The sequence below is a fragment of the Dendroctonus ponderosae genome, unplaced genomic scaffold (genome assembly GCF_020466585.1).
Source record: "Dendroctonus ponderosae isolate FM_Combo_2020 unplaced genomic scaffold, Dpon_F_20191213v2 Dpon_F_20191213_6, whole genome shotgun sequence".
NCBI classification, from domain to species: Eukaryota; Metazoa; Arthropoda; class Insecta; order Coleoptera; family Curculionidae; genus Dendroctonus; species Dendroctonus ponderosae.
In genome coordinates this window covers 4,749,951-4,776,342 of record NW_026018814.1, presented here as the reverse complement: position 1 = coordinate 4,776,342, position 26,392 = coordinate 4,749,951, and the positions used below count along the sequence as shown (strand labels likewise).

Genomic DNA, 26,392 nt, shown 5'->3' with positions numbered 1-26,392 from the left:
GTAACATGTGTACATTAGTGCGTTTGTTCTGTTTTCTTCAGCATAGGCAAGTAATTATTTTACACACACCAGGAGGTCCGAGCTTCAATAGAGCAATTTAACTAATAACATGGATTTTGCATTCATAATTGCCAGTTGTTTACATTGAAATAGCGACTATTTAAAAATGGAAATTTGCATTTGCCTGTTGCATAGCCAATTATGGAAAAATCCTTTGCCTGTTTGTCCTATATAATGTTTTTTTCTCGGTTAATAATTGTCTGGTTGAAGTGGTTATTTATCGCTTTGTCTTGAAGATAATTGACAGTATTTATTGAAGAAAAACTGCTTCACTAGCTCACCTAAGATATTTCGAGTGTATTTTATTTGTTGAACGTGCAGTCCACAGGCTCCTTTGGGAATCTGGGTAACCAGGGAATAACCTGAAGGTAAATCTGGTCGTGTGTAAATTCCATTGATGGTTCTGCAGGCCCCAAGAAGACAAGCGTGGCATTGTTGGCCGTTTTCGTTGTGCCCTCCAACAACACCTTGGCCATTTACGCTCTGGAAAAAAACACTTTTAGTAGAATAAAAATAAATTACTAACAAAAATTCACATTTTATTGCGTTTATTTTTAATCAATTGTGATTACGAAATTAGTTCAGTTCGGCGTGAGTTGTGGGTCATCTATGATACACAAAAATGTATAAATTGATTCCCTGCTTTCACAGAATCAGTACTAAAATCAGACATTCCCTAAACTCAGAAATAGCAGAAAGACTGATTTCGAGATAAAATTTAAAATCAACCTCCACAATTTGGACGTTTATTTAACTATGCCGCACAAGAGAAACAAGACAAAACCGTTTTGTTCTCCCGTTGCGCTCCCTAATTGGGCATTTGCAAAACATGTAAACTTGGAAATGGCATGGACAGAAAAGCAATTTTATCGATAGCCTATTTAGTTCTTGTTCCTTTTCCTGTTGTACAGGATGGTGTAAATACAGCAACACACAATCATTTGGAGTTAGAAACACCGAGAAAAACTACGATCATAACGATCGTCGTTTTCGCTTTTCATTTTCATGATCAAAGATGAACAATAGCGGCTTAGTGTCCAAGAATTGGAAAAAGCGGTTCCGGAAGAAATCACACTTAATTTCTAAATATTCTTTCTGGGGACACACAAGCATTTCAAATGTAAATTCTGACTTTTACTGTGATTTTACTCGAATTTCGCCAAATAACTAGAGCAATGGAATTAAGTTAAAAACATCGGAATTGATCTGAAATTGCTACTGGCATATTACATGTCGGGATTTTTTTGTCGCCCTTTGAAGCCATATTGATAGTGTCTAGTAGCCTATTATTTACAGTCTAACCACAAGTGGTTTAAGTTTACTTCGAGAAATAATATAAGTCGTCTGGCATTTTGAAACTTTCATATTTGTCGCAGTCTGATACAAGATACGAGGCAATCGGTTTCTGAAGAATAAAAATTAATTTACTTTGTCTCAATTTAATACTGACTTTTTGGATTTTTTAGACCATTTAAAAGGCAAAATTGCAGATGGATAAATTAGTAAAGAAAAATTTAGAAAAGCTACTTTGACGATTCGATGGCAGTTCTTCTACTTTTATCAAAAGATGTCTAAAAAAGAGTATATTAATAAATTGTGCATACAAATCCCTTTATATATAGGAAGATGATTTTAATGTAAAATTTGTTACCTATTTGTTTAATTTTATTCGAAATCGCCAGCATAAATGGAATTAAGGGGTTTGTAAGAAGTCTATTTCGATTTTGCTTTAATCGTGAATTTTTATTTCTATTAACAATTAACCATAAAGCAGCTTGGATAATTATTGAAATTCAAAACCACTCTTATGAATTGTTTTCCGTTGGTTAAATTAGATTGACTACAAACTATTTTTGCGCGATTATATAAACTGTTTTTAACCATATAAAATTTTTCTTAAATATATTACTGAAAAAACGCGATAAACGTCGACCCCATGGCCATCACAGACAGAGTAATATATTTATGGAGAATTACATAAATAATGTAAAATTTAAACAGATAATTAGGTGGCGTTATATTGATGATTTATTTGCAATTTATAGTCATGGGGGCCAAAACCTTGTTGAGTTTTTATTCTACCTGATGGAAAACCAACAATTCAATTTACTATTGAAAAATAACAAAGCAACAACATTTTTTTCTCGATTTGCTAGTTATGAAACAACAAACAAGTAATTTCTCAACTTTGATGTACAGAAAACTTAGTCATTCAAATAGATATTTCAACTTTAACTCAAATCGCCCGATAATTAATAAAATTAATTTAAAACAAAACTCATTCGATAATTGTGAAAAGTTTATGAGAGCAAATATAATTTTAAATTACTTTACGATCACAAAAAAAGCAGTTCAGACAAAGACATTTAGATTTCAATAACTATCTAAATTTATTCGTTGACAATTGTTTTAATAAAATTTAAACTCTTCCATTGAAACCAAATCAAAATAAAACTATTATAAAACTAACTATCGATTCGAACTACCTTCAAAACCGAAAATACGATTGGAAGCAATATTACAAATACAAAACCCATTTGCCAAAATTGAAAATTAAAAACGCGTAATTTACAAAATTTACAAAGCGAAAAGTCTCAACTCATTTTTTAAAGATTTGTATTCACTTAACACTGTTAAACAATTTATTAATACACTATTTTTAGAAAACCTTTCTAAATTAAATTTTTAACTAATTGGAATTTTCTCTTGCATCTTGAGCCTAAGTAAGTGCTTTTGACAGAGAATTCGTTCTCTATGGTAAAATAAGACCACATATATCAATCTGTTATAAAAGACATGAGCAAATTCTATCTTTCTGGAAAGGCAAACATTTTTGAGACGAAATAACAAAGCTAAAAATCATTGAAAGCTTAAGAGGAAATTGGTTTTTCTCCGCTTAGCTCCTAATAACAATCCTTGGTCTTAAATGTGTATTTCCGAAAGGCGAAATCCTTTCAAGTCTATTTTAATAATACTAATAATTTTAATAAACCCCTTAGGATATTTGAGCGCGGAAAAGTTTGCTACTAAGCAAATATCTCTTCAAATAATTTTCCAGGAATGTTAATTGGAAGTTATAAAATTCGAATTTTATGAGTAAATTGCTACATTTCTGGTTCACTGCAAGATTATACAGAACAACAATCGTAAAATTGAAAAAATATTGGTTGCTTTCAGTTTGCAACAGAACATGATAGATTTGACCTAAAAATGCAGGACTCTCGTCAGATGCAATTTGTCGGCTGTTCTTATTTATTAGTTTTCTAAAAACTAATCAATATTAATTAGGTACTAATGAACCTTTTTTTTTAAATGTACAATGATTGCATATATTAGGCAACTCTCATCTATTAATTCAGCACTCACACTAATTTATTTCCAATTTACAATATTAAGCTTAAACAAAAGCGCTTTGTCCGATTTTTGTACGAAGGTACAACAGCGCGCCGCAAAGGCATTTTAACAAATAAATAATCGCGTTTAATATAGCGGATTTTTCACACATTAGCCATGGCAAAAGTAATAATGCCTTCATTATAATAGTGGCGGCACATCGAAAGCCATGCTTTCCATCAACCAAAATAATCGAACCGGGATCGTAATCTTGAAATTTTATCGATCGGGGGATCGACCGCCCTCAAATTACATTTTTTCGTAGTTGTTTTACATTGTTAACCGTCAAAATTACATCATAATTTATTTTTAATAAGAAGGTAAGGACACGCAGGGTTTCGCGTGTGTGACCTCACTTTTGTTGGACCGTCACCGAAGACGATTTAATGACGCAATTAATACCCTAAATGATGTTTCATTCGTGCTTCAAAAGTCTGCACAGTCGACTTGCTTCAATCATTGTCAGTCATTTTATGAGATAATTTAGTGTCTTTATTTTTGAGGAGTTGTAGACATGATTTTATATCCAGTATTGTATATTGAAGAAATACACGAAGAAAGTTCAAAGTCTGAAAGAGGAAACATATTTTGATTGGCTGAGCGAAAGGCAGGATTCTCACACAAAATAATACATAATCAAAAACTGTGTTACGATTTTTGCTATAAATAAATTAATTCTATTAATGTTTAGGGCGTGTCAATTAGCAGGTTCATAACAGCAAATCAAATCTGTCTAATACAACCCCATTTACCTACTAGACTTCGAGGATTTGAGCGATTTTTTAATGGAGAATTAATCTCCAGGGGTTAAAGCTTTTCTGAAAAGGAATCACAACGACGAAACACTCAAATAATTGATAAATCACAATAAAGTTAACATTCCTGATAACTTGTCGATTTTTCAGAACTTTAGAGTGACTTGGAAAATAATGTTTATTGTTGTTTCACAAATCGATTTTCACATGCGTGTGCCGCTAATTTCATGCTCCCAGACTTATACTTAAGTTTAGAATAAAATAAATAGGACTGCAAGGTGCAAAGGTACAGGACTATTCGAAGCAGGCTTAGATTTGTTAGAGTTGTTGAACCTTGTTGATTACTTTACTTGTTTCACATGCTGTATGTTTTCTATTGCATTTTTCATATTCAGATTTCGTGACTGGGGCCACTTAATTTAAAATCTTAAAAATGAAAACCCCGATGTTAACATTTTCAATATCTTGATCTGCCAGAGAATCCCAGATCACGATAGCCAGCGGCCTCCCGGATTAGAATAAACCAATCTGATAATCCTACGTAAAAATCGGTTCGAACATCAATTTTCCTCGATAGAAATCTAAAATCTATACCCATGCCGTATTAATTGACATGGTAAGACAATTCCAGGCAATTTAGGTTTACGACCTCTCCTTTTTTAGTTCAAATCGTTCAGGTTGGTTGCTTTTTCGGTAATTTAACCTTTAGTTCAAAAGCTACAAACGTAATATTGGTTATCCTGAGTGGGTTCTGGACTGAATAATGACTTCTTATAGCTGCTTGTAAATTCCTCTAAATGGGCCATTAAAGAACTGAATTAGTTTGATGTTATTTCATTAATTATCAAGTTTTATACTTATTTGAATAGGTAGTGGCTATCAAGAGCATTAAGTAAATGTTAGCTATTTTTTTAAATTCAGGTTTTGCATGAAGTGCATCACATACATCGAAATTTTCCTACAAAGAAATGTAGTCAAATATCTTTATTACAAAGTATTTGAGCCAAAAAGTTTGCGGATAATCTTTTTTGAAAATGAGTTTCTTGAACAGCATGAGGGTTTTTGGTTGACCGCGTAATCTTCTTGGACATTTTTTTCCATCTTTGTAACCGTAGTTTTGTCAATGAAAATGGATCCAGGAGGTATACTTAAATGAAGGTTCCAGTATTCGTAAATGTAAACTCTTTGGGAAAGATACGAATGGAGAAGTTCTTATACCGGTTCTTAATGACAAGGATGCAGATCAATTTTTTGCAATGTCTCGTTCATAGTCGAAGAGTCTGAGTCTTATTCCAAGAGTTCTGAACATTCAACTGAACGTTTTTCCTGCCCGGTAGACGGCAATTTTAGTATCGTTGGTATTTTCCCATTAATGCGTGAAACTATATTAGCAATATATATAGACGAAAATTATGACCGCATATTCTTCATGTGGTTTTATGAATTTGTTCTTCATTTTGTACATCAGGTTTTAACACATTTTTTCCCTTTCCAGCCAATTATCTAATTATTAAATTACCAAACTTTATGTTATATGCTCATGTCCAGATATTTCGTAAACCGTGAAGACAAAAAAAGTGAAAAGAATATATTTTGCTTTATCTTATCTATTCACTTCCAAGGCTTTTTTCTAACAAAGATAAACATTATTTTTGTAGTAGTATTAACCGCTAATATTTATTGATCGATTACCGAATACCTTTCATGTTGTTTCCTTACTTGAAATTAAAAAATATTGTAAGTAGCAATTTACTTTTTTGGGGAACTTTCACTTCATGAGAAACCAGAGATCTCACACTTTTCCCATGAAAAAAAACCAACAAAACGCTTCTGATCCATCAAATTCTATAATTATGCAAACAATATCCACACGGAAACTTCACAGTTAACTGTTCAAATCCATAGGTCCAGATTTTGGAAATAAGTTTAGAACTTATTGTTTGACTTGAAGCTGAAAAATGAAATCAATCCCAACAATAAATATACTCGAAGTTTTACTAGACTTAAGCGTTTATAAAATTGTGTAAAATGTCATTTTATATAGATTTGGTAAATCTGAGCCATAGATTATGTGCCAGTTTCAAGTTAAGCCCGTCTTGACCTAAATATATTCAGTGATCATTTTTAAATGTCGCCACAAATAGAGCCATGGGAAGGTCAGCTCTAGAAATTTAACGACTTAACATTGAAGTCCAAGTTTTATATCTTCCAAACATTATTTTTTAACTGTGTTCTTTTCAGTTTAAGTACATTTTGTCTAATAAAAATAATTTAACATTTAACAATGTGAACGCAAAAGACAACATTGGCAATTGTCTAGAGTGTGTTAAATAATGAATTTTGAAAAATAGTTTAATTTTTATAGAGACCTGGTGTGAAGACAATTTAACCGTGTAATTTAAGACATCAATCATGAAGGCGTTAATTGCACAGGCACACCTTTCTTTCGATGGATTGAATTTGCTCCATCAGAGACGGATAAAGGAACAGGAAATCCAACAAGGACTTTACAAGTTTTATTTAATATTTCTCTAACTAACATGCAGGTATACAAACAGTCGCATGAAACTATTTTCATTCTTGCAATGCTATAATTGGACCTGCTTCAAACAAATCCTATTCTTCTGTCTAGTTCAAATTGGAATTTAATTTCAATAGTGTCTGGCCACTATGCATTAGCATTATAATACAAATGTATTACATAATGTATCAATTCTGATATCCGCCCATGTGTGTCGTAAAGCATGATACGCGAATGATCCAGAAACAGCGGAAAAATGAACAAACACACATTGATTTATTTATATTAGCAATTATTGACAAGCTGGATAATTATTTGAGCGAGTGCTCGGTTTGAAGTATCCCGCTATTAATATTTATATTATTTATGGGTGAACGGGGCCGATTTATGGAGTTTCTCATTAAAAATGTAAAGCTAATAATTGCAGAGTAGGAATCGACTAAAAGCTGGAAATGTGTCTCTGATTAGGATTGGGGAAATGTCGTCGTACCTAAATCCATATATTAGTTTTTGTAGAGTTTTATTAGATATAAAATGTTGTATTTTGATGTAGTATTATGCTTCATACAGAAATGGTGGACGTTTAATTTATATGAAGCTTTTTACTAAAAATATTTTTATTAAAAAAATTGCACACGAACATATCGATATATTTTGATTGGCATTTTTATATTAATTTAATTTTTTAAGCATGAGTTATTGGAAGAGTACTACGGTATAGTTATGTTAAATTATTACAGTTGAATTGGTCAACGTATGTATTCGTGTAAATGAATGAATTAATATCTTATTTTTGAATTGTTGCTATTATACTAATAACTTGAATATTTTAATTATATTTCTATTATAAGTAATTTGCATCAACGAAATTTTACATAGAGATAAGAAAACATGAAATAAACATCGTGCTGAAGAATTAAAAAAGTTACTTCCTTTCTTAGACTGTTCAGGAAAACTTTGATTCGTTTATATACGTTTAATTATTCCATTTTCTTTTGAAAAAAAATAAAATGTAAGTGAACAGGTGAGTTTTTCGGGTTTTCATGCCGTCGAGAAAAATAATTTATTCTTAACAAATTGCAAGCACGAGTGGCTTATATACTCAGAGGACTCAGAGGTGTTTTGCGCGTGAGCTTATCATTTGATGATAGCTCATCAGTCCTATGTAGGCTTTAGAGCAAAGCATCTCTGAGGAAACAAAACGTCAGGAATAAATTATTTTAGAAACCCGAACTCTTTTGATAAGTGATTGTCGTCAAAAGCTGTATTATTTCARGACGACCTACAAAAAACTATGAACAATCAATTGCTGAATAAAACAAGAGTTGTGCTAGATATTTGGATAAACAGTGCAAACACCTTGAAATAACTGTTTTGCAGCTAATCATATTTAGATTAACAAAAYTGCACAATAATAGGAACGAGGGTTGTTGGCATATCCTAGGCTCTGAATATTTATTGAAAATTATTATAACACTCTCTTTTTTAGTTGTCATGTTTTATTGTAAGAACAGCACTAAAATGCAAATTTCTGATATTCCCTATTGCTTCTCACGAGAATTATTTAGTAATTTAAACTGCTTCATCATAAACCTAGCCCTCATTTGAAGGTGCAATTTAAATTGCCGTTTGCAACTACTTCCTATCACCTAAACTTTAACAAGAAAATACATGCATTTAGGTCATTACGGCCGTACGTAATAATTTCCTAGCCTTAAATGAAAAGATTATGGCATAATTTCACGTCGACAAGATCCGTAATACATAACTCCAATTGAGTAACATGCAACTTTAATAATTCCAAGGGCAATGTTAAGTGCGTGTTCGTCACCTCTGAAAAACCATGTATCTAAACACATGGCCGTAAAATGGAGAGAAAACCTTTTGATTTATCTAAATCGAGCTCGTATTTTAAATTGTATGTGCATTTTACTGCTTTGGTGCAATAATTTTAATATATCGTTGGCGCCAATATTTTTATTGCTAATAAAAATCTGCGCTTGCACATGACTTCTGGTACAACGATTCACACTTGTTTGAGAACACAAATTCTTTGTTCATGTAACACTGAACCAGATTTAAGATCGAAAAAACCAGTCAGACTTTTATATTTATTTAATGTTTTCCAGATTTCCTATTTTTAATGTGTCTCTGAAGCACTAAATTCAGCTTATAGCTTAATACCCAACGTATTGATGATTTCAATTGAGGACGTTTTAAATTGTCGAAAATGACGCAAAAAAGTAAATTTAAAGATTATTGCCATGCAAAAAGTTATACATACAGGGTGGTTTTTTAGTGCGATAGAGTCCATTATTTCCGATGGTGTCGAACTTTCGAAAAATAGTTTCATATAAAAGTTGTTGACGCACAAAGTGCGCACATTTTAAAAATATCTTGTATGATACAGAGTGTCGCAGAAAAGCGAGGCAAGGTCAAAGTGTATTTTTTTAAATAAAACTATCCATTTTTCATTAGCTCATGGGATGCAGCTTGAAACGCTGCATATGCACCGTAAATTGTTTTTTTCTTACTTGCGACGTTGGCAGATTATCGCAATTTTAGTATAATTGTGCTTAAAAACATGGTATCTTAAAATTCATTGTAGAAGCAAAAAAAGCAGCTAAAGATACAAAAAATACGTCTTTCCAATCACCACAGATCCGTTAAGAATTCTATGGAACCAAAATATCAATACATTGTACAGGGTGTTAACAATGTGAACTTCAATCTAAAACTTTCTAACGCAATATAACTTTTGTTTTTCAAATGGATGTACCTGTATATGAATATGTCATTAGATTTACATTACAAAGTTACAAATTTGCATTTACACTTTAAGCTGTGATTTCAACCGTTTTCAAATTATAATTTATTTTATTTAAAAATTTCAAAAAGTTGCTACATTTTGAAAGGTGGCTTGGAAGTCAATAAATAAGTGTTATTCATTACGGATCTCTTATATTTTTTGATTTGCTGTTTAGGATCATTTGCTCATTATTGCACTTTGTTGAAAAACATGCCACTTTTAATTGACTTTTTGAAAAACGTAATTCAAAATACTCAAAATTCGAACCGAAATAAACCTGTGAATTATAAAAATCGAAGACGTTTTGCCTCTTTATCGGTTGAAAAAGAGTCAAAGTGTCGGCAATTTCAAAAAAATGAAACGTTGTAAAATCGCTATCAGCAATAACCATCCATATTTTTTGTTTCACTTTCCATCGGGGAAGCAAAAATGCAATTTTTAAGTTTCAGGCTCGATAGCAATTAAAATTGTATATTAAGATAATCTTCAATTTATTTAGTGACTATGCAGTTATGGCTAAACAATCCGTTTCAAACCAACATATTAATCAAACTGCACATTTTAAACCCAATGTTGATCCCTCCCTTTTCTTCTATAAAATTTAAAAATGATTTATATCAATTACAGTGACAGCCACTGAAATGATCCACTTTTCAGGAAATTAATAAGAAATAAAGCAATTATACTTAAATAGGGTTCAGAGCAGAGTGCCAGAAGCAATAACTGTCCGTTTCTTAACGTAATTGGTTGGGATCGACAGTTTTAATGTTAATATGACGATAATAATTAAATAATTGGCAGGATGTTAAATTAGAGGACTGTGAGAGGGGCATTGGAACATTTAAAAAAGCTCCAACATTATTTAAAGTTTTGCTTGTCAGAGACTAATTGCGTGATCCTCCAGGTGGTAAAATCCTTCTGCTTAATGCAGCTCACATACGTTTAGAAAAAACCCTATTTCATTGGCAATAATTATCATTAATCTTTTTAATTTCTATGCCTAGAGAGAAAACCGAACGTTAAGCTGATTAGTCTGACTTATATAAAAGGTAAACCGGGTGAGAGACTAGATTTTATTTTAATAAGCACATTTCGTAAACAAATGGGGTAATCAAATTATCTAGCTTAAATCTATTTACCATACTATTTCGGTTGCATGTGATCAAGCACGTTTTATTGCTTATGCTTTTCAATCGGTGCTCTTAGAGCTTTTAAGCTGTGCCTAAAACCTTATCAGTTGAAGTAATACTTTTTCGACAGGAACCCAATAAAATTTACAGATTCTTATAATAGTGATGTATGAAATTATCTCAAAGTTTTATATAAATATGAAGCGGTTTACTTACCAAGATACTGCTGAATAACAGTACGACAACACCTGTTTGCAGCATTTTATCAATAAGTCGCTCTGTAATATTCAAATTCTTCTTTGCACTATATAATTTACATGTTATCTCACTGGAAATCATCTCGAAAACATTATATGCTATGAAATTTATACATGCATGGGTGCTAGAGTGATTTTAGCCTTTTATGTCTCATATAGCTCAAGAAACTCCTTATAGGGGGGTCTAGCAGATGTTTTAAGGCTGAAGTTGATTATAAATTAGTTGATTTGAATTTATTTAAATTATACATAGACACACACGAAACGGTTCATAAAGAACGCTAATAAACTGAAAACGAAACTACCTCCTTAAAAAGGAATGTTGCACGTATTGTATGACAAATTACCTATTTAGACACTCGGATAAAGCAAAAACTTCTACTTAGTAATTTGATATCTAACAACAAAGCAAATTTATGTAAAATTTAGTTTTCGATTTTTAGTTGCGATTTTACAAAATACAGGGTGTCAATAGCGGAATGTTCATAAATGTATCCTTCAAAACGTATCCTTCTACGAGTTGCTACTGTATAAAACATATTTTACAGATCCTCCCTTCCAAGACCTTCCTCTTGAAGATCAGTTTTTATTAAATAATTATTAATATATGTAATTAAAAATATTTTTTTAAACAATAGACACAAATTAAGCCCTTTTAAACGAGTACATTTGAAACTCATTTTGCTGTTTGAGCACCCAAATTTGTCACACCCTGTATGATACAGACGCAGCAGAAATTTTTAGAAACTTAACCTGAAAATAAGTAACTCTTCTTTGATACGATAACTTATTTCACTGATAAAATGAAGGAGTTTTCCAAAAAAAGTTCTTATTTAACAGAATAAAACAAATCGTTTTCTTCGGACTGACTACAAGACGCACCTTTTTACATAMAGAAATTAACTCAATTTTTGGGTGCGACCTCTSGTTTGAAGTTAATATTAAAATSKTATCCCTTAATTTGAGATGCGGTTTATARTCCAAAAATGTTGGGGTTATTTCTATTCACAARCAGTAAAATAATGGATTTATCTACACTCTCTGTTTAGAATAATCGATAACTAGTACCTATTAGGCTTAACYTGTAATTGCGTGCACTTTTGTATCCTACGATTCGTTTGAAGGACTTTAAATTTTTATAAAAAATTGGTAAATAGAACAAGACTTTCATATAAATTGAGATATAAACTAAATGTGCTCTATTATGTAAAACAATATGGAAACAGAGCAGCAGAATGACATGTTGTTCCACCTCCAACAGAGAAAATGGGTAATGAATGGAAAAAGCAAGAGGATCAACAATGTTTTGGTGTTTTAATTTAGCAGTTTTAATTCCTAAATAAAAACAAGAAAACATTTCGACCGCACGATCGGAAAACGTTCAGAATTAAAAGTGCAAGCGAAAGATTTGGTAACAAACAATCGAARCATGGGAATATGCTTTTTGAAGCGAAAATATGGGCAACGTCTGATGGAATTTTAGGTTTTACTGGATCACCGTCTGGGTGCTTTATACATATTTAAGAAAAGCAATGGGTTGTGTATACTGGTATGGGTATAATACTGTAACGTATGCGTAAAGGAACCCCACTAAATATTCCGGCTGTTTAAGAATCTGTAATTAAAGAACTTTAAAAAAAATATTTTTCCCAAAATCACCTTCATATACATTTGATGTGCGTCTTATCGTCCGCAAAACACAGTAGTTCTTTGCAATCTTTCTATATCTTCGTAGGGAAGGCCTGCAGAAATATATTTTATAGTCACTAGTTATGTTATTTTGACACTCTATATATGTAGCCAAAAGCATGCTCACATTTTCCTAGACACCTCGTGGAAAAGGAAAAAATAAATTTAAAAGATCTAAAAAACAGCAACTAAAGATTTGAATAGGATTCAATCTTAAAAATGTTTAATGAAGTGAATGAATGATTAAAAATGAAGAGTTTCCGATCTAAGGCTTGTTAAATTAAGCATAAACATTCAAGATCAGTGAAACAAAATTTAATCCTCATATAAAGTAATCTTACTAGTAATTAGATATAAGCAAAATCGGACTTATTTTCATTGTAAGTAATAACATTTTTGTGCACAATTTAACCTATTAAAGTATTAATTTAACCACTATGCAACAAATTCATTGTTGAAGTTGAACACTGAAATTTTTTATGTTACAAAACACTACGGCAGTCAAATAATTTGAGGAAATATGTTCTCTGACAAATTCAACTGAAAAGCATCAATTTGTGTAAAAATAAATACACATTATGTGTATCTTCAACCCAATGCTCAGATCTTGAGTTTCTAGGGTGAAAATTATGTATTCGCGCAAAACCACTTTTTAGATATCTGCTTTTTACCCATCTTGTATGTTTTGAATATAGTTCTTTACTGAAACCAAAATTAGTGATTCGGCACCACGCAATCAAACGGATTTGACTTTATTCTGCTTGAAACTTGAGATAAAGGGATTTTTGGAAAAAGAAAAATTATTGGTCCGCTGCGCCGAGAAAAATATTTTTCATGTTATAATTATCTGACGAAGAAAAAACTCTTCATGTTACATTTTCGGCCAGACACCAAAATAATATGGAAGTTTCTAAATTAAGTAAATAAATACCTTTACTGATGTAAGAAAATTTAATACAGCGTGTTCAAAATTTGAGATATCGCTCCGTAGCTAATCATCATTGAAATGTTAGTCTTGCTGGTTTCTGTTAATTTCGTCATTTTGTTTGATTTTGCATCAAATAGTGTTTTTTTACAAAACGACAAAATGATAAATATTCTCGCTTCATACGCTGCTACTCTTCTAACATATTTTTATTTAACATATTTGTTTAACGTTGTCAACATGAACCGGCAAAAATGCGAAGCAAATACGTTTTCACATTCCATTTACAAACTGCCTAATTACTGAGTTGAATTAGAATTTTCCAATTTTCCGCATAGTTAATGTTTATTAAATATCGCAGTTGAATCAATTTAAAGGCACATTATTTGGACTTCAAATATAATTGAAATTAACAAACTGTTCCAACCAGGTCCATGATTTTGCTACGTATTTAATTGCTGATTTCATAAGTTAGTTAACAGAAATTCAACTTTTATCCTAATAAAAAGCTCCTACATACCACAGAATTTATAAACAAAGATCAGAAAATTAGCTAATGGCGCGGCTTTTAAACGACATAACATTGCTTTTAAGAGCAGTAATCGTTTCTAGCAATAATTACTCGGCAATCTATCGATTTTATGGGGGTGATATAAAATTAGCAGCCATAAAAAAGATGATTTATGATCGATGTGCAGTTACGAAATAGGGCGCATTCGTGTGCGATAATCAAGCGTGATTTTTTCAGTTATTATTGAACAATTCATTTTTCAACAGACAAGACAGGTTTACTGCGCGTAAATTGTAAATTATTGGCGCCACATTGATGACCCCATGGTGTGTTAAGTAAATGCGTTGACAAACTTTGTTACTCAACATATACTTCGATAAAATGTGCCAAATGTGTGAAAATTCAGCCAACTTTAAAAAGGATTTTGATAAATTAATTAAACAACACTTAGCAGACATTAGACATATATTCCATTAAAGAGCCCAGAAAATGAGTGCGGAACTAATGGAAGTAAATTTATGTTTAAAATGAAGATAGAGGGTGTACATTTTTAATTCGATGCCCTACTAACAGTTGAGTTTTCATAACATTTCCAATTCCATGTTATACACTCTTTCGGTTTGTGATATAACCTTTTTATACAACAATAGTTTTTTTCTTTAAACCTCTTAAAATGTTTACATCAGTTAATAACTGTTTAAACTGTGCAAAAAACATACATAAGCAAGTTGCGATTTCCTTAACATTTACTCTGGCCAATTGGTAAGATTTATTCAAAAAACGATAATTTATGAATATTGTTAAAGCTGGTATGCTAAAACTTGGAAGCAAAACCACTCACTTACTATCATCAATCACTCACTTAATATTTCACATTTTGATTGATATTTGGTATTTGCAAGTATCTGATTACTTAGCATCTTGTTCCTAGCTAGATGATTGTCTATACCAGTGGTTAAATACTTCGTAGTTTGAAACACATAGTTGAAGTGCAAAATGTGTAGACAGATATTTTCTAGCTAATATAAATGCACGTAACTTGGATAGTTATGCGTTTTTTCAATGTTTTGATTGAGTTGAAATGAGTTGATCCAAATTATTATCTCTAAATTAGTGTGAAATTTCAGGAAATATCGGAACTATTGTAAAAGATGCCTAGTTTTGTTATTAGCAAACTCCAGTCATTTGATTAGACGCACTAGCAAGATATGCGGCTCTAGCAAATTGATTAAAAATAAATTGAGAATTTTTAAGTGTTTAGATCGCAATATAATCTCAATTTGAATTAAAACATCTGAGTCTTAACTTTACCATTCAGTTTTAAATTCGTATAAAATGTTCTATGAGGTCCCTAGATTTCTTCCCCAATACATTGGGGAAAAGACTATTTCGCCTGGACCCACATGAGTCTATTGCTCTGTGAAGAAATGTCGACTGAAATAATTTTAATTAATAAAACCGGCAAAACCAAATCACAAGTTTAAGAATATTTTAATATAATTTTACTAAAAAATTTTTCATGTAAAGACAGTTATTCTGATTATTTTTTTCACACAGAAAAAATGTTTTAGGCATGTTTGAATCGACATTGCATAAAAAATGCGCTACTCAAATTAATTTTGGGCGAGTTTGTTTAAATTAAACGTACAGACAGTTCGAAAGTTGTTGCCGTCTTATTTGGGCTAAATTTTTATAAATTAAACACATTTTAGGTAACTAATTTTATAAATTCAAATACTCTACTAATTAGGTATTAAGTTTTATTATTTAATTTAAAACCTAATATATCTTTAAGCGGAAATTTTCGTCTTTATTTTATTTTTTTTTTGCCTTAATACTGGTATCAATATCTACTAAAATGTAAAAATTTCATAGGCACATATACTTAAGCAACTCCTGAAAAACCTTCATCTATTTCATTAGTGAATTATCAAACGCGGTCGGAAACTGTTGGCAAAGTTTGCAGAATATAATATCTTATATAACAAGAATAAATGACTCGCTCTAAAAATTTAAATATTTGTATCAATTAACAACGTACCAAGTACCATTAAAGGGACTTTAATATATAAAAAACGGTTTTGGATCTCGTCGGATAATTCGATCACATAATGCGTACCATCTTGAATAATGTGTTTAAAATTAGGATGCCAAGTCACCGATACGAATCGAAATCTGGCTCAAATAACTGGGATTCTCCATCAAGATTAATAACGCAAACATCAGCTTGATTGATAGATTTCTTTTATGTGGCCGTGATTTACTCCAGCCCGCTTAAAACCCGAATGACTTTCGATGAAAGCTGATTTTTCTCTCTTGGGAGGAGATGCGCCCACTTGCCAAAATCGTTGTGGGTCAATGAATGAAATCGATTTTTTATTTAAAAGAAGAAAAGGTGACGGAAAGAGAATTTTAATTGGATTTTCGCTGGATAAAATGGTAATGTGTATAATGAGATACAATCTTTACTTGCTGAGATCCTCACCCATTTAGTTATAAAAATTCGATTTTCATAAAAACCAGCGGAAATTAAAAAAGTTTAGGTAACTGCATAATTATTAGAATGCACCATTGGAAAAATGTGTTCAATTAATCCACTTTGTGCGGAATCATCGAAGGAAAAAATCGGAGCAAAGTGCAGAATTTGGTTCTATTCAGATTTGTTATTAAGCAAAGCAAAGCAAAACAGCGTGTTTCATTTTCAAATTTGTGACTTAAAATTTTAACAGAATGCCTAAATTTTAGATTTTGTAACATGCTCTTTGCCATGTTCCTAAAATGCGTCTGTGGGAGCCTCTCATTAAAATCTGTAAATGTTTTCTTCCTCAATAGACATTGTGTATTTCCATTCGCTCGCTGTTGGGAGATTCAGGGTGTCTCAGAAAAAAATAACGTAATTTAAGGCATAAATAAATAAATGGGTTTGCAAAACCTTTAATTTCGAAATACAGGGCGTCAAACCTAACTACAAAAAAAATGTTTTCTGCAGAATAGTTTGATAAATGATTAGGAAATTTTGTGGGTACTGAAGACTCGAGATGCTTATTTGAAATAATTTGATGTTTTTAAATATTTACTAGTGGCGTGGATACCGCTATGTTATTGGATATTTTTGAAGAAAAAAATCATACGCCACTGGGTTTTTTGAAGAATAAAAAATACATCTTACTTGATTGTTAAATTGTGAATGTAAAATTCCAACCGTTTTCCGGCCGTTTGATGATGAAATTTCACATTATGCGCCAATGAGAAAAACATAATGAAGCAATGGTAAAACAAAGAATTGAACAGTTCAAGAGTCAAGAATTACCTACATTTATAACAGACACAGAAAAAGAATGCGTTTTTCTTCAGTCTATTATTCATCAGAAAAACTGTAGCTTGCATTCTGTTTTCTCAAAAATTTCCTATAATATGCTGTATGCACGCCACTGGAAAAATTTTTAAAAATAAAATAAGCGAAAATAAACACCTCACAGCGTTCACTACCCACAAAGTTTTCTTGAACTTTATAAAACCGTTTTGCAGAAATGTATTATTTTGTGTTTTTGAAATGATGCAGTGTGAATGCTTTTAACAGGTATATTATTCAAATTAATTTTTATGCAAAGTTGTCTTTTATAAACAAAATTCATACAATTGCAACAGTTTTTTCTAAAAATGGAAGCAGACATTAAGACAATTTTTTAACGATCACCTTGTACATTTAAAATTCCGAACCGGTAATTTATTTAAATTAAAAATTTTTAGTCTTCCACTTCTTTTTCCATTCAACACAATTTGATAACAAGATTACAAGACTGAAAACACCCTATAAATTTAAAAGAAATGTTTTACGATTGTGCTAAATTACTTGAACAAATAGCTAATGTTTTAACAAATATACATTTGTCTTGGCAAATTTGTTGAAGAACATAGTGTATATTTAATTATATTTCCAACGCCGCCCCGCCTATCTCCAATTTAAAATAACTGCACCTTGTGCAGCAGCACACATGATATTGGCAACCAATTACGGAACGTATTTGAGAAACTGAAAATCCCATAACCTCAGACTCGCGTAAACTGCCGTAACCTCATTTCAGTCAAAGCCGGTTTCGACGCTGAATGTAATTGTTTGTGAATTTGTGTTTTACCTACTGAACGCATTTAAAAAATGAGTATTAAATTAGGCGATACATTCCCAAACTTTGCTGTTAAAACCACGTATGGAGACCTGAAGCTTCACGACTGGTTTCAAGATTCGTAAGTTCGCGTGTTTGAGCAGCTCTGCCTGACGCCCCAAATTCACATCCCTTAAACTGGTTACACGATGCTCTTTCAGATGGGGCATTCTGTTTTCTCATCCAGCAGATTTTACGCCGGTGTGCACTACAGAACTGGCACGAGTTGTACAGCTAAAAGACGAATTCGCCAAAAGAAACTGCAAAGTTATTGCTTTGTCTTGCGACTCAGTCGAGTCCCATTTGAAGTGGACCACAGACATCAGAGCATATGCTCATTCTGATGATCGAGAATTTCCGTACCCGATTATTGCGGATGAGGACAGGGAAATTGCAGTCGATCTGCAAATGATTGACCCTGATGAAAAGAACGCTGATGGGTTACCTCTAACTGCTAGAGCAGTTTTTATTATCGACCCTAAGAAGAAGATGAGACTATCCCTATTATATCCTGCTACGACTGGAAGAAATTTTGAGTAGGAAACTTACTTTATATCATTTTAGTGAATTGATTTAAATTCCTTCGACCTTCTACCCCACAGTCTTTTAAATTTCAGTAAATAAACTCTTTTTCCAGTGAAATCCTCAGAGTATTGGACTCCTTGCAACTATGTGATAAATATAAAGTAGCTACCCCAGCAGATTGGCAAGTAAGTTCTATATAACTTTTTAATTAGACTTATGGCTAAAGAACGCTACATTAAAAAAAAAATGTTTGGATTATACCTCAATTTGACCGCCAGCGTTAGAAATATTTTATTGAGAGAAGTTTTCACGTCAAGCGTTATTAATTAAATTTACATTTGTCCGCGATATTTTAACAAAGACACAAGTATTTAGAAATTTATTTTATTCTAGAAGGGGGATGAGGTAATGGTGCAACCTTCCGTGTCGCCTGAAGAGTGTAAAGCCAGTTTCCCTTGTATAACGATAGTGGCTTTGCCTTCTGGAGAAAATTACGTTAGAAAAACCGCAATACCTGAATGAAGTTGTTTGTGGTTGATGTGTTGATAAAATAAACGCAAAAGACTATACTATCAAATTCCATTTAATAAATTAGTCAGAATTTTTTAAATTCATTTCCTCTCATTTCCCCTCAATTAAATCCAAAGTTTTCATTTAAAACGATTAAATCGTCTAACATAACGAGCCAGAAACATGTTAATTAAATTACAACCATTTTCAGCAGTAAATATCAGTTCCACGCACCTGTAGCGCACGTCTTAAAAATATGTTTTAATACCGTTGAAAATTTACGACGCGCTAAAGAGTATTATTCAAATGAGTTAAATAAATATGCCATTTGGTGTTATATTCACCCATTAAATAAATTTTATGGGCTGTTGCTGTACTAGAAGGAAACAAATCTGGAAATATTGAATTAATTTAATAATTTTTTGCTCATTTATTTGTATTTGGAAGTTATTAAAATATGTTAAGATTGTCAATCTAAAAATTATGCATTTTTAAGATGCGCTAAAATAACTCCCAGTCGAGTCGCCAATTTATGGTCTTATTGGTACACATTATTTTCAAGCCACATGATGAAATACTGCTTTTTTACAACCATCGATTGGCATCTATTCATTTTCTGAGATCCACAATCGTCCTTCATGAATAATTTAGTCGAAAATAATAATGGTTGGACATATTGAACTTTGGCTTACGCATGGTATAGGAATTTAAGAAAAAAATAATTATCTACTATTTGCTTCTAAGCCAAGTGGTTAATTTATGCGTGGGTCAACAGCGTCGAAATAGTAGGCAGGTACGTCTGCAAATCTGATATTTAATCACACTAGATCAGTAACATTACGAATTGTAATTTTAATTGAAGTTCAAGTTTGAACGCGCCTTGTTTACGGCATACCTAAATAGAAAATACTCGAAATATACAGATTAGAGCTAATTTGAGCAAAGCAAGTATTGCGATTATGGTAAATAACATTAAAATGAGAGCTGGAACTGTAAAATGGATTTTATGAGCCATTATCATCCTTTTTATATCTGCATAATGGAAAGTTAAGTTGTACAAGACATTTTATTTACAAGGATTTCAAATTAAATATTAGATATGTTTTCCTACATTGCCTCAGCGAGTGTATTTTTTTACAAAAATTTAAATAAATGTTTAGTGGTGTAACTGTTAATATAGTCTGCTTATCAAATTATTAAGAGAAGTGAAATAATCAAATTATCATTTACAAAAAAAAACATGCGTAACTTGTTGGTCGCCAATAATTTTTTGCCGGATCATGATTTTTTGCTTTATGTTGTAACAAGTAATTATCTTTCATCTTTGTGAAAACAGAATTTCTAAACTAGGAACCATATAATATTTAATACACATTTTCTTGAAAAAATAAGAGGCAATTTTCGCTTTAAACTTTTGGCGATTCAAGGCAAACTACGTTTCTACATTAAAGGTCAAATACTTTCACATGTTTTGTGGGAATGTATGAAAATAATCACCCCCTACTGTGACTTCAAGTATAAAATCCGTAGAAATTTTATTGAATTGAGACAGTTTGTGAAAACCTCAATCAAATATAACGTAAAATGTTTTCATGAAGTTTGAAGCTATTTTCTAACTTTTTCTGTTTAAATTTTTCTTAAATCTCCGTTAAAATGGAAATCAAAGAATCCATATTCTCGTTTTAATTGGCATTTTAGCAATCATTCTTGAGTAAAACTTAGATAAAAATAAATAATAATACGCAACTTAAAAGTTTGAATTAAATTTTAATTCAATAGGGAAGATGATGTCTTATAACTATTATATTTATTTAGAAGATAAAAAGATTTACTTCATTTGTGTAATAAAGTCCCTCAACGTAAAAATATTTTTTGTAGGAAATATAAGTCCGGAATAATCTATCAATGGTCACATTTCCATGAAAAAATATGCTTCTAACTTTTGAAACAAATGAAATTTGCAAATATATTTTGCATATTTTGTTTTTATGAGACAAGGAAGAAAAACATTTGTAGTTTGTGATTGTGGCCATTAAAATTTTACGATAAATTTTGTTGAGTAAATTTCCTTTTCAGATTTTACGAAAAACTACTTTCAATAACATGATACAGTTTCAGAAGAGATCAATAAAATATTGATAACATTTTAAATTTGGTCGTTATTGCTGGCAGTTTGAATCAGTTTTATAACTTTAGCGATTGACCTAGAAATGTTTCATTGTAAATTATTTCGGCATTATTATTAAACTTTCCGCTCCTACAAATCCAAATTCGTTTGTTTAATTAAGTCCTTCAACAAAAATTATCATTTGTATAAGAATAGGTCGAAATGGCCAATTACATCAGTCATTAATCACATTTTCATGAAGAGGACCAGTCCGCATATCTTTAACACTTTACGCATTAGTTTTATTATATTACGACTTTGTTTATCTTTCTCGGCTATTTTTGAAAATACATATAAATGGGAATTATTAAAATGACAATGTTGTATATGAATAGTTGGAACTGGCACAAGTAGATAGGATTTTCTGAGTATTATGCAGTTGCGAATTGGAAAATCTATTCGGACGGAATTTATAACATGATTAAAATAAAATCAACTAGTTGAACTTAGAGGTAAAAGTAGAAAATTATAATTGATTTTTCTCCAGTATCAAGTGTTTTAATTATTTGCACACATAATTCTGTGCATTTTTTTGAAAATTTGGAAAACGTGAAATTATATGAGAATTATCAGAGGCAAATTTTGCACTTTCATGTTGACTAATTTGAAAATTTTGCAAAGTATATTGAAAAAGAAAAACTTGACCCACTTTTCCTGCAAAGTATTTTCGAGATCGACTTCCAATGAGGCTGATCCACTGTTTACCACTCACACACCGATCACAATTTTCCGAATTTGCAAACTGAATTTTTGGAAAACGCAGGATTTGCAGGAGAACTCGAGGCGCGTGTGGCGCGCGTTGTAATACGCTCGAAGAAATAAAGCTGCTATTTGATGCGAAGCCGCGTTTATTCTCTCTAATTTATAAACGCGACAGTCTTTGCTGGAGATGCATGAGAGATGAGAGATGCAGGTAGTACTAGTACCGATATGCGTGTAGTTCGTACTCGAGCTGATGTGGTTTATGGTGGCGCCAGGCTTGAAAAAATCTATTTCGCTAGGTCTATATTAGTCAGGCGGTCGGATATATTTGTAAAAAATTGCTGAGATTATTTTTTAATGCAAGGCTTAAAAGGTTTAAGTTGCTGATTAATAATATCTCCAAAACGTACAGGTACAAATCGGTTTCTCCATGAACTGAATCAATGAATGTGTACATACAGTACAATGAATACATACATTTGCAAGTATTTATCTACACGAAGACTTTCATGATTCGCTGACTTACTCAGTAAAATCGATTTAAATCACCGCTTTTTATTACCCTTGGTGTAGTCGGTTTGGAAAAAACTTCATAAAATCAGCAATTAAAATCCATCTCTGTTAGTTTACAAACTGCTTAAGTTCTATTGACTGAAAAATCAACTAATAAATACTCTGGTCACGAATGTTCCGAAGTAGATAATCTTTTGCCTAATTAACAAACTTATGCCATAATTATGAAGTAATTGGACGACTCAATACAAAAGTTGCATTTGCTTCCTTGTAAGCATAGATTAACTAAGTTATTAACTAGAAAAGCTGTAGTAGATAAGTAAATTGCTTGTTAAGATACCTTGTCGAAGGATTATGTCTGCTCAACATATTTTCATCAAGGAGTTTTTTCTCGCAAAAGTAGATGTGAGAACATGGATTTACAATTTAAGCCCTTTAATATATGGTCAATTAAGTTATATGCACATGCTGTGAACATTTATGGAGAAAATGTTCATCCGGAGTTTTTCAAAGAGGAATTTTTAGTAAGTTAATATTATTTTAACTCTAACATTTAATTGAAATTTTTGAAAACAAATTAACTTTTTATTGGCAATTGACTAGCTAAAACGTTTATTAATTAATTATTTATTAATTAGAAATAATAGTTGGCGCAGAAAATAGTTTAGTTGCAAGTAGTTCACAAAAAGCCAATGAAATAAATTTCTTGGTAAATTCGTTTATAAAATCAGCAGGTTAACAAATAACTAAAATTAATAATTAGAAAAGTGGATATCAGTTAACGAAATGAAGAAGCCGCCGAACATCAATAAGCCAAAGTGAAGAGAAGAAAATACAACAATTACATGAAAATTGGAATTGTAATAAGCGGTTGAAATTTTGGAAACACACCATTTAAACAGAAAAGAAATATAAAAACGTATTTGAAAAAAATTAAATCCACAAAATTGTGTTCTGTAGCGACTGTGTAGTCCAATTGGAACGATTCAAGGAATTACAGAATTATGGCTAGATTTGCGTAGTTAGGTAGACAGTTTTAAAACACTCAAATTCGAGAAATTTATTAAGTCAAAGAGAAAAAATAGTTCATTTTGAAAACGAAAAATACACACATTAAGTCCGCTTAATTCCCAATTAAGTTATTTTTAGTCCCCCTTCTTCACGCTCTAAGATGATATAACAAACCTTTTATTTTTAAACGCGCTGGAATCCATATTTTATCCGTAATTTATTAGATACTTTCCCAACGCCTCAAATCTAATAAATATCGAAAAAATGCAAACAATCATGAGAAATTTCGTGAACGGTGTGTTTTCGAACCCATGGAACGTGTTTTAGATCCGATTTGCTCGTGATTTATGATAGGATAACGAGTCGAAACTGTGGCAACTTTACATTGACATGTTTAATTTTAATAGTCGTGCTCGATCCATCTGAAACTTGGCTGATTTAAGATCGTACAGATTTTTTTTTGTGCAAATTGGGAGCCCAGTTCGCAGTAAAACAACAGAAAACTAAAGCGATTCGATCTTTATAAAAGTTTTGAACATGCTCTTTTTGAAACTTTCATACATTTGAGGTTGCTCTCAATGCATACTATTTTTTAAAAACAACTTTATTTTTTAGTTTGTGTTGCCTTCGTGTTTATCTCTCTTAGAACACTTGGGTCTACATACGGAGAGAGTTTTACTTTGAATATTTGAACAGTATCCACGATATCCATTTAATAATAGTAATTTATTATATTTAATTTAATATAATTCTGGCGAAAGCCGAGGAGAGGGACAATTTAATAAAAATAGGACGTGGAACGAGAAAAGTGGCCGAAGCAAACTAAAGTGATGATGAAAAAACTGAAAAGATGCATTATAAATTCACTTTATTTTTATTCCTTTTTTAACTTTATTTTCGAATATTGCATTATTTGAACCTGTAAATAAAATATTCAATGTAATAATTTCACACGGGCGAAAAGAGAGACACTTTAAGAATCCTTTGAGTTGATCAAGTGCTCCAAAAGCTGCAAAGACCGAGAATCTTTTTGCTTAGACTGTTGATTCCAAGCTGATGTTCAATACGGCATGAGGAAGTGTTTAACGTATGCACGAAAATGTATAATCCGGTGCCCCGTAATTATATTCTTTAAATCATCGTAACTTTGGGTTTTGTTAAGATTAATTCTGGACTTGCGATCCCCATTGAAAACATTCCAGTGGCGTCAGATCTGGAAACCTTCCAAGCCATTCTAAAGTTCTCTTTCTGCCATTTCAACGTTCGGAAGTTTTTCTTAAGCAGATAAACAGCGAAACTAACAAAATATTACAATTTTGCTACGCAGTAATTTATACACTTTCTTCTTGCTTTAATTAAACTAGTTTAATTCAAATGTGTATTCAGTAGACGAATGTAGAACTTTATAAAGTCGACGTGATTAAAATACGCAAAATCCCATTTAAAAAACTTGTTTTGAGTTATTGATTGCTGTTTCGGTTATTTTCCAGATATTTATGGAACTATTGGAAAACAAAGCCATTATTCGTAGCAATGTTTTTATAGAAACAAACACATCTATTTTAATAGTCTCTTCTTGAAGATCCGCCTCTGCCTGGCCGTCACTAAAATGCTGATCTATGCAACGTGCTAATAACTTACCAATGCTAACACATTTGCAATAAATCGTAGCTGTTCTATGATGATTAAGACATATTGCGTCTTGAAACATGCGTTTAATCTGCAATTATTTACGTTTGTTGGCTGTTGCATGGGCGAAAAATTAACTTTTATCTTTACAGTCTCCAAATAGATAAATAGTAAGAGTATTATACTCTATGGCGCTGTCTGTTAAGTGCATTTAAAAGCGATTAACCGCAATGCGCATTTTGTTTAGTAAAACTAGGATTCATTTGGATCTTGTAACTAAGTAGCGCTCCTTTATTTCCTTTACTTTTATACCACTTCTCTGTGTCTAGGATTTCAACATTTTATTCTGTGAAAGTATTATTTTTTCGCAAAATATTCAGAATGGTCCAATCATCAATTTCCTGCTTGGTTTTGGATATGCCAGATGATGAAGTTATTCGCCGTCGTAATCGTTTAAAGTAGATATTTCTTCGAGCAAAAACTTGATGAATTTTTATCTTATCTGAATAACAAAGAACCAACAATTAAATTCACTATTGAAAAAGAACAAAATCGCCAAAATCCTTTTCTCAATATACTAATTCAGAAAAATTTAGACAATTGCGAAACCTTGGTCTATAGAAAACCTACTCATACTATCATAAATCACCCGATAATGGTTAAAAAAAGGTATCGTAAAAAGTCTATATGATAGAGCAAAAATAATTTGTAATCAATCTAATTTTTCAAAAGAAAAACAATTTATAAAAGAAATTCTAAATTTCAATAATTATCCAAATTGTTTTATTGAAAAATGTTTTAACGAAATTGAATTCCCACGAACAAAACAAAATCAAAATAAACCTATTACGAACCTCTTCATTCCATTTATTCCAGGACTTTCAGATCAAATTAAACGAGTAGGTAAAAAATTTAATATTAGGACTATCTTCAAAACTGAAAATACAATTAGAAGTAACATTTCAGTAACAAAACCTCATGATATAATTGAAAATACAAAAAATTTAATTTATAAAATTCCTTGCGAATGCAATCAATTTTATATAGGAGAAACCTCAAGACCATTACACAAAAGACTCAAAGAACACCAATCATACATAAAAAACAGAGAATATCATAAAT

General features: G+C 31.5%; 2 protein-coding genes across 2 annotated transcripts in view; one reads left to right on the top strand and one right to left on the bottom strand.

Annotated features, from left to right (window-relative positions):
• The window catches only part of LOC109540607 (thrombospondin type-1 domain-containing protein 4), a 107,692-nt gene that overhangs the window by 7,598 nt on the left and 73,702 nt on the right, over nt 1-26,392 (bottom strand). The window contains exon 7 of the mRNA XM_048667259.1: nt 342-543. Within this exon, the coding sequence (XP_048523216.1) occupies nt 342-543 (202 nt within the window). The remainder of the gene's footprint in view (nt 1-341; nt 544-26,392) is intronic.
• LOC109540610 (peroxiredoxin-6) lies at nt 18,090-19,315 on the top strand. The gene is made up of 4 exons (XM_019909039.2): nt 18,090-18,295; nt 18,375-18,749; nt 18,851-18,923; nt 19,132-19,315. The coding sequence occupies exons 1-4, from the start codon at nt 18,207-18,209 to the stop codon at nt 19,258-19,260; spliced, it is 666 nt and encodes a 221-aa protein (XP_019764598.1). The 5' UTR covers nt 18,090-18,206; the 3' UTR covers nt 19,261-19,315.

What these genes read in the sequence shown, in the direction of transcription:
- LOC109540610 (XM_019909039.2), top strand. Translation starts at nt 18,207, where the DNA reads ATGAGTATTAAATTAGGCGATACATTCCCAAACTTTGCTGTTAAAACC. An exon ending in ACGACTGGAAGAAATTTTGA is followed by an intron (nt 18,750 to 18,850) that starts GTAGGAAACTTA and finishes CTCTTTTTCCAG; the next exon opens with TGAAATCCTCAGAGTATTGG. An exon ending in CTACCCCAGCAGATTGGCAA is followed by an intron (nt 18,924 to 19,131) that starts GTAAGTTCTATA and finishes ATTTTATTCTAG; the next exon opens with AAGGGGGATGAGGTAATGGT.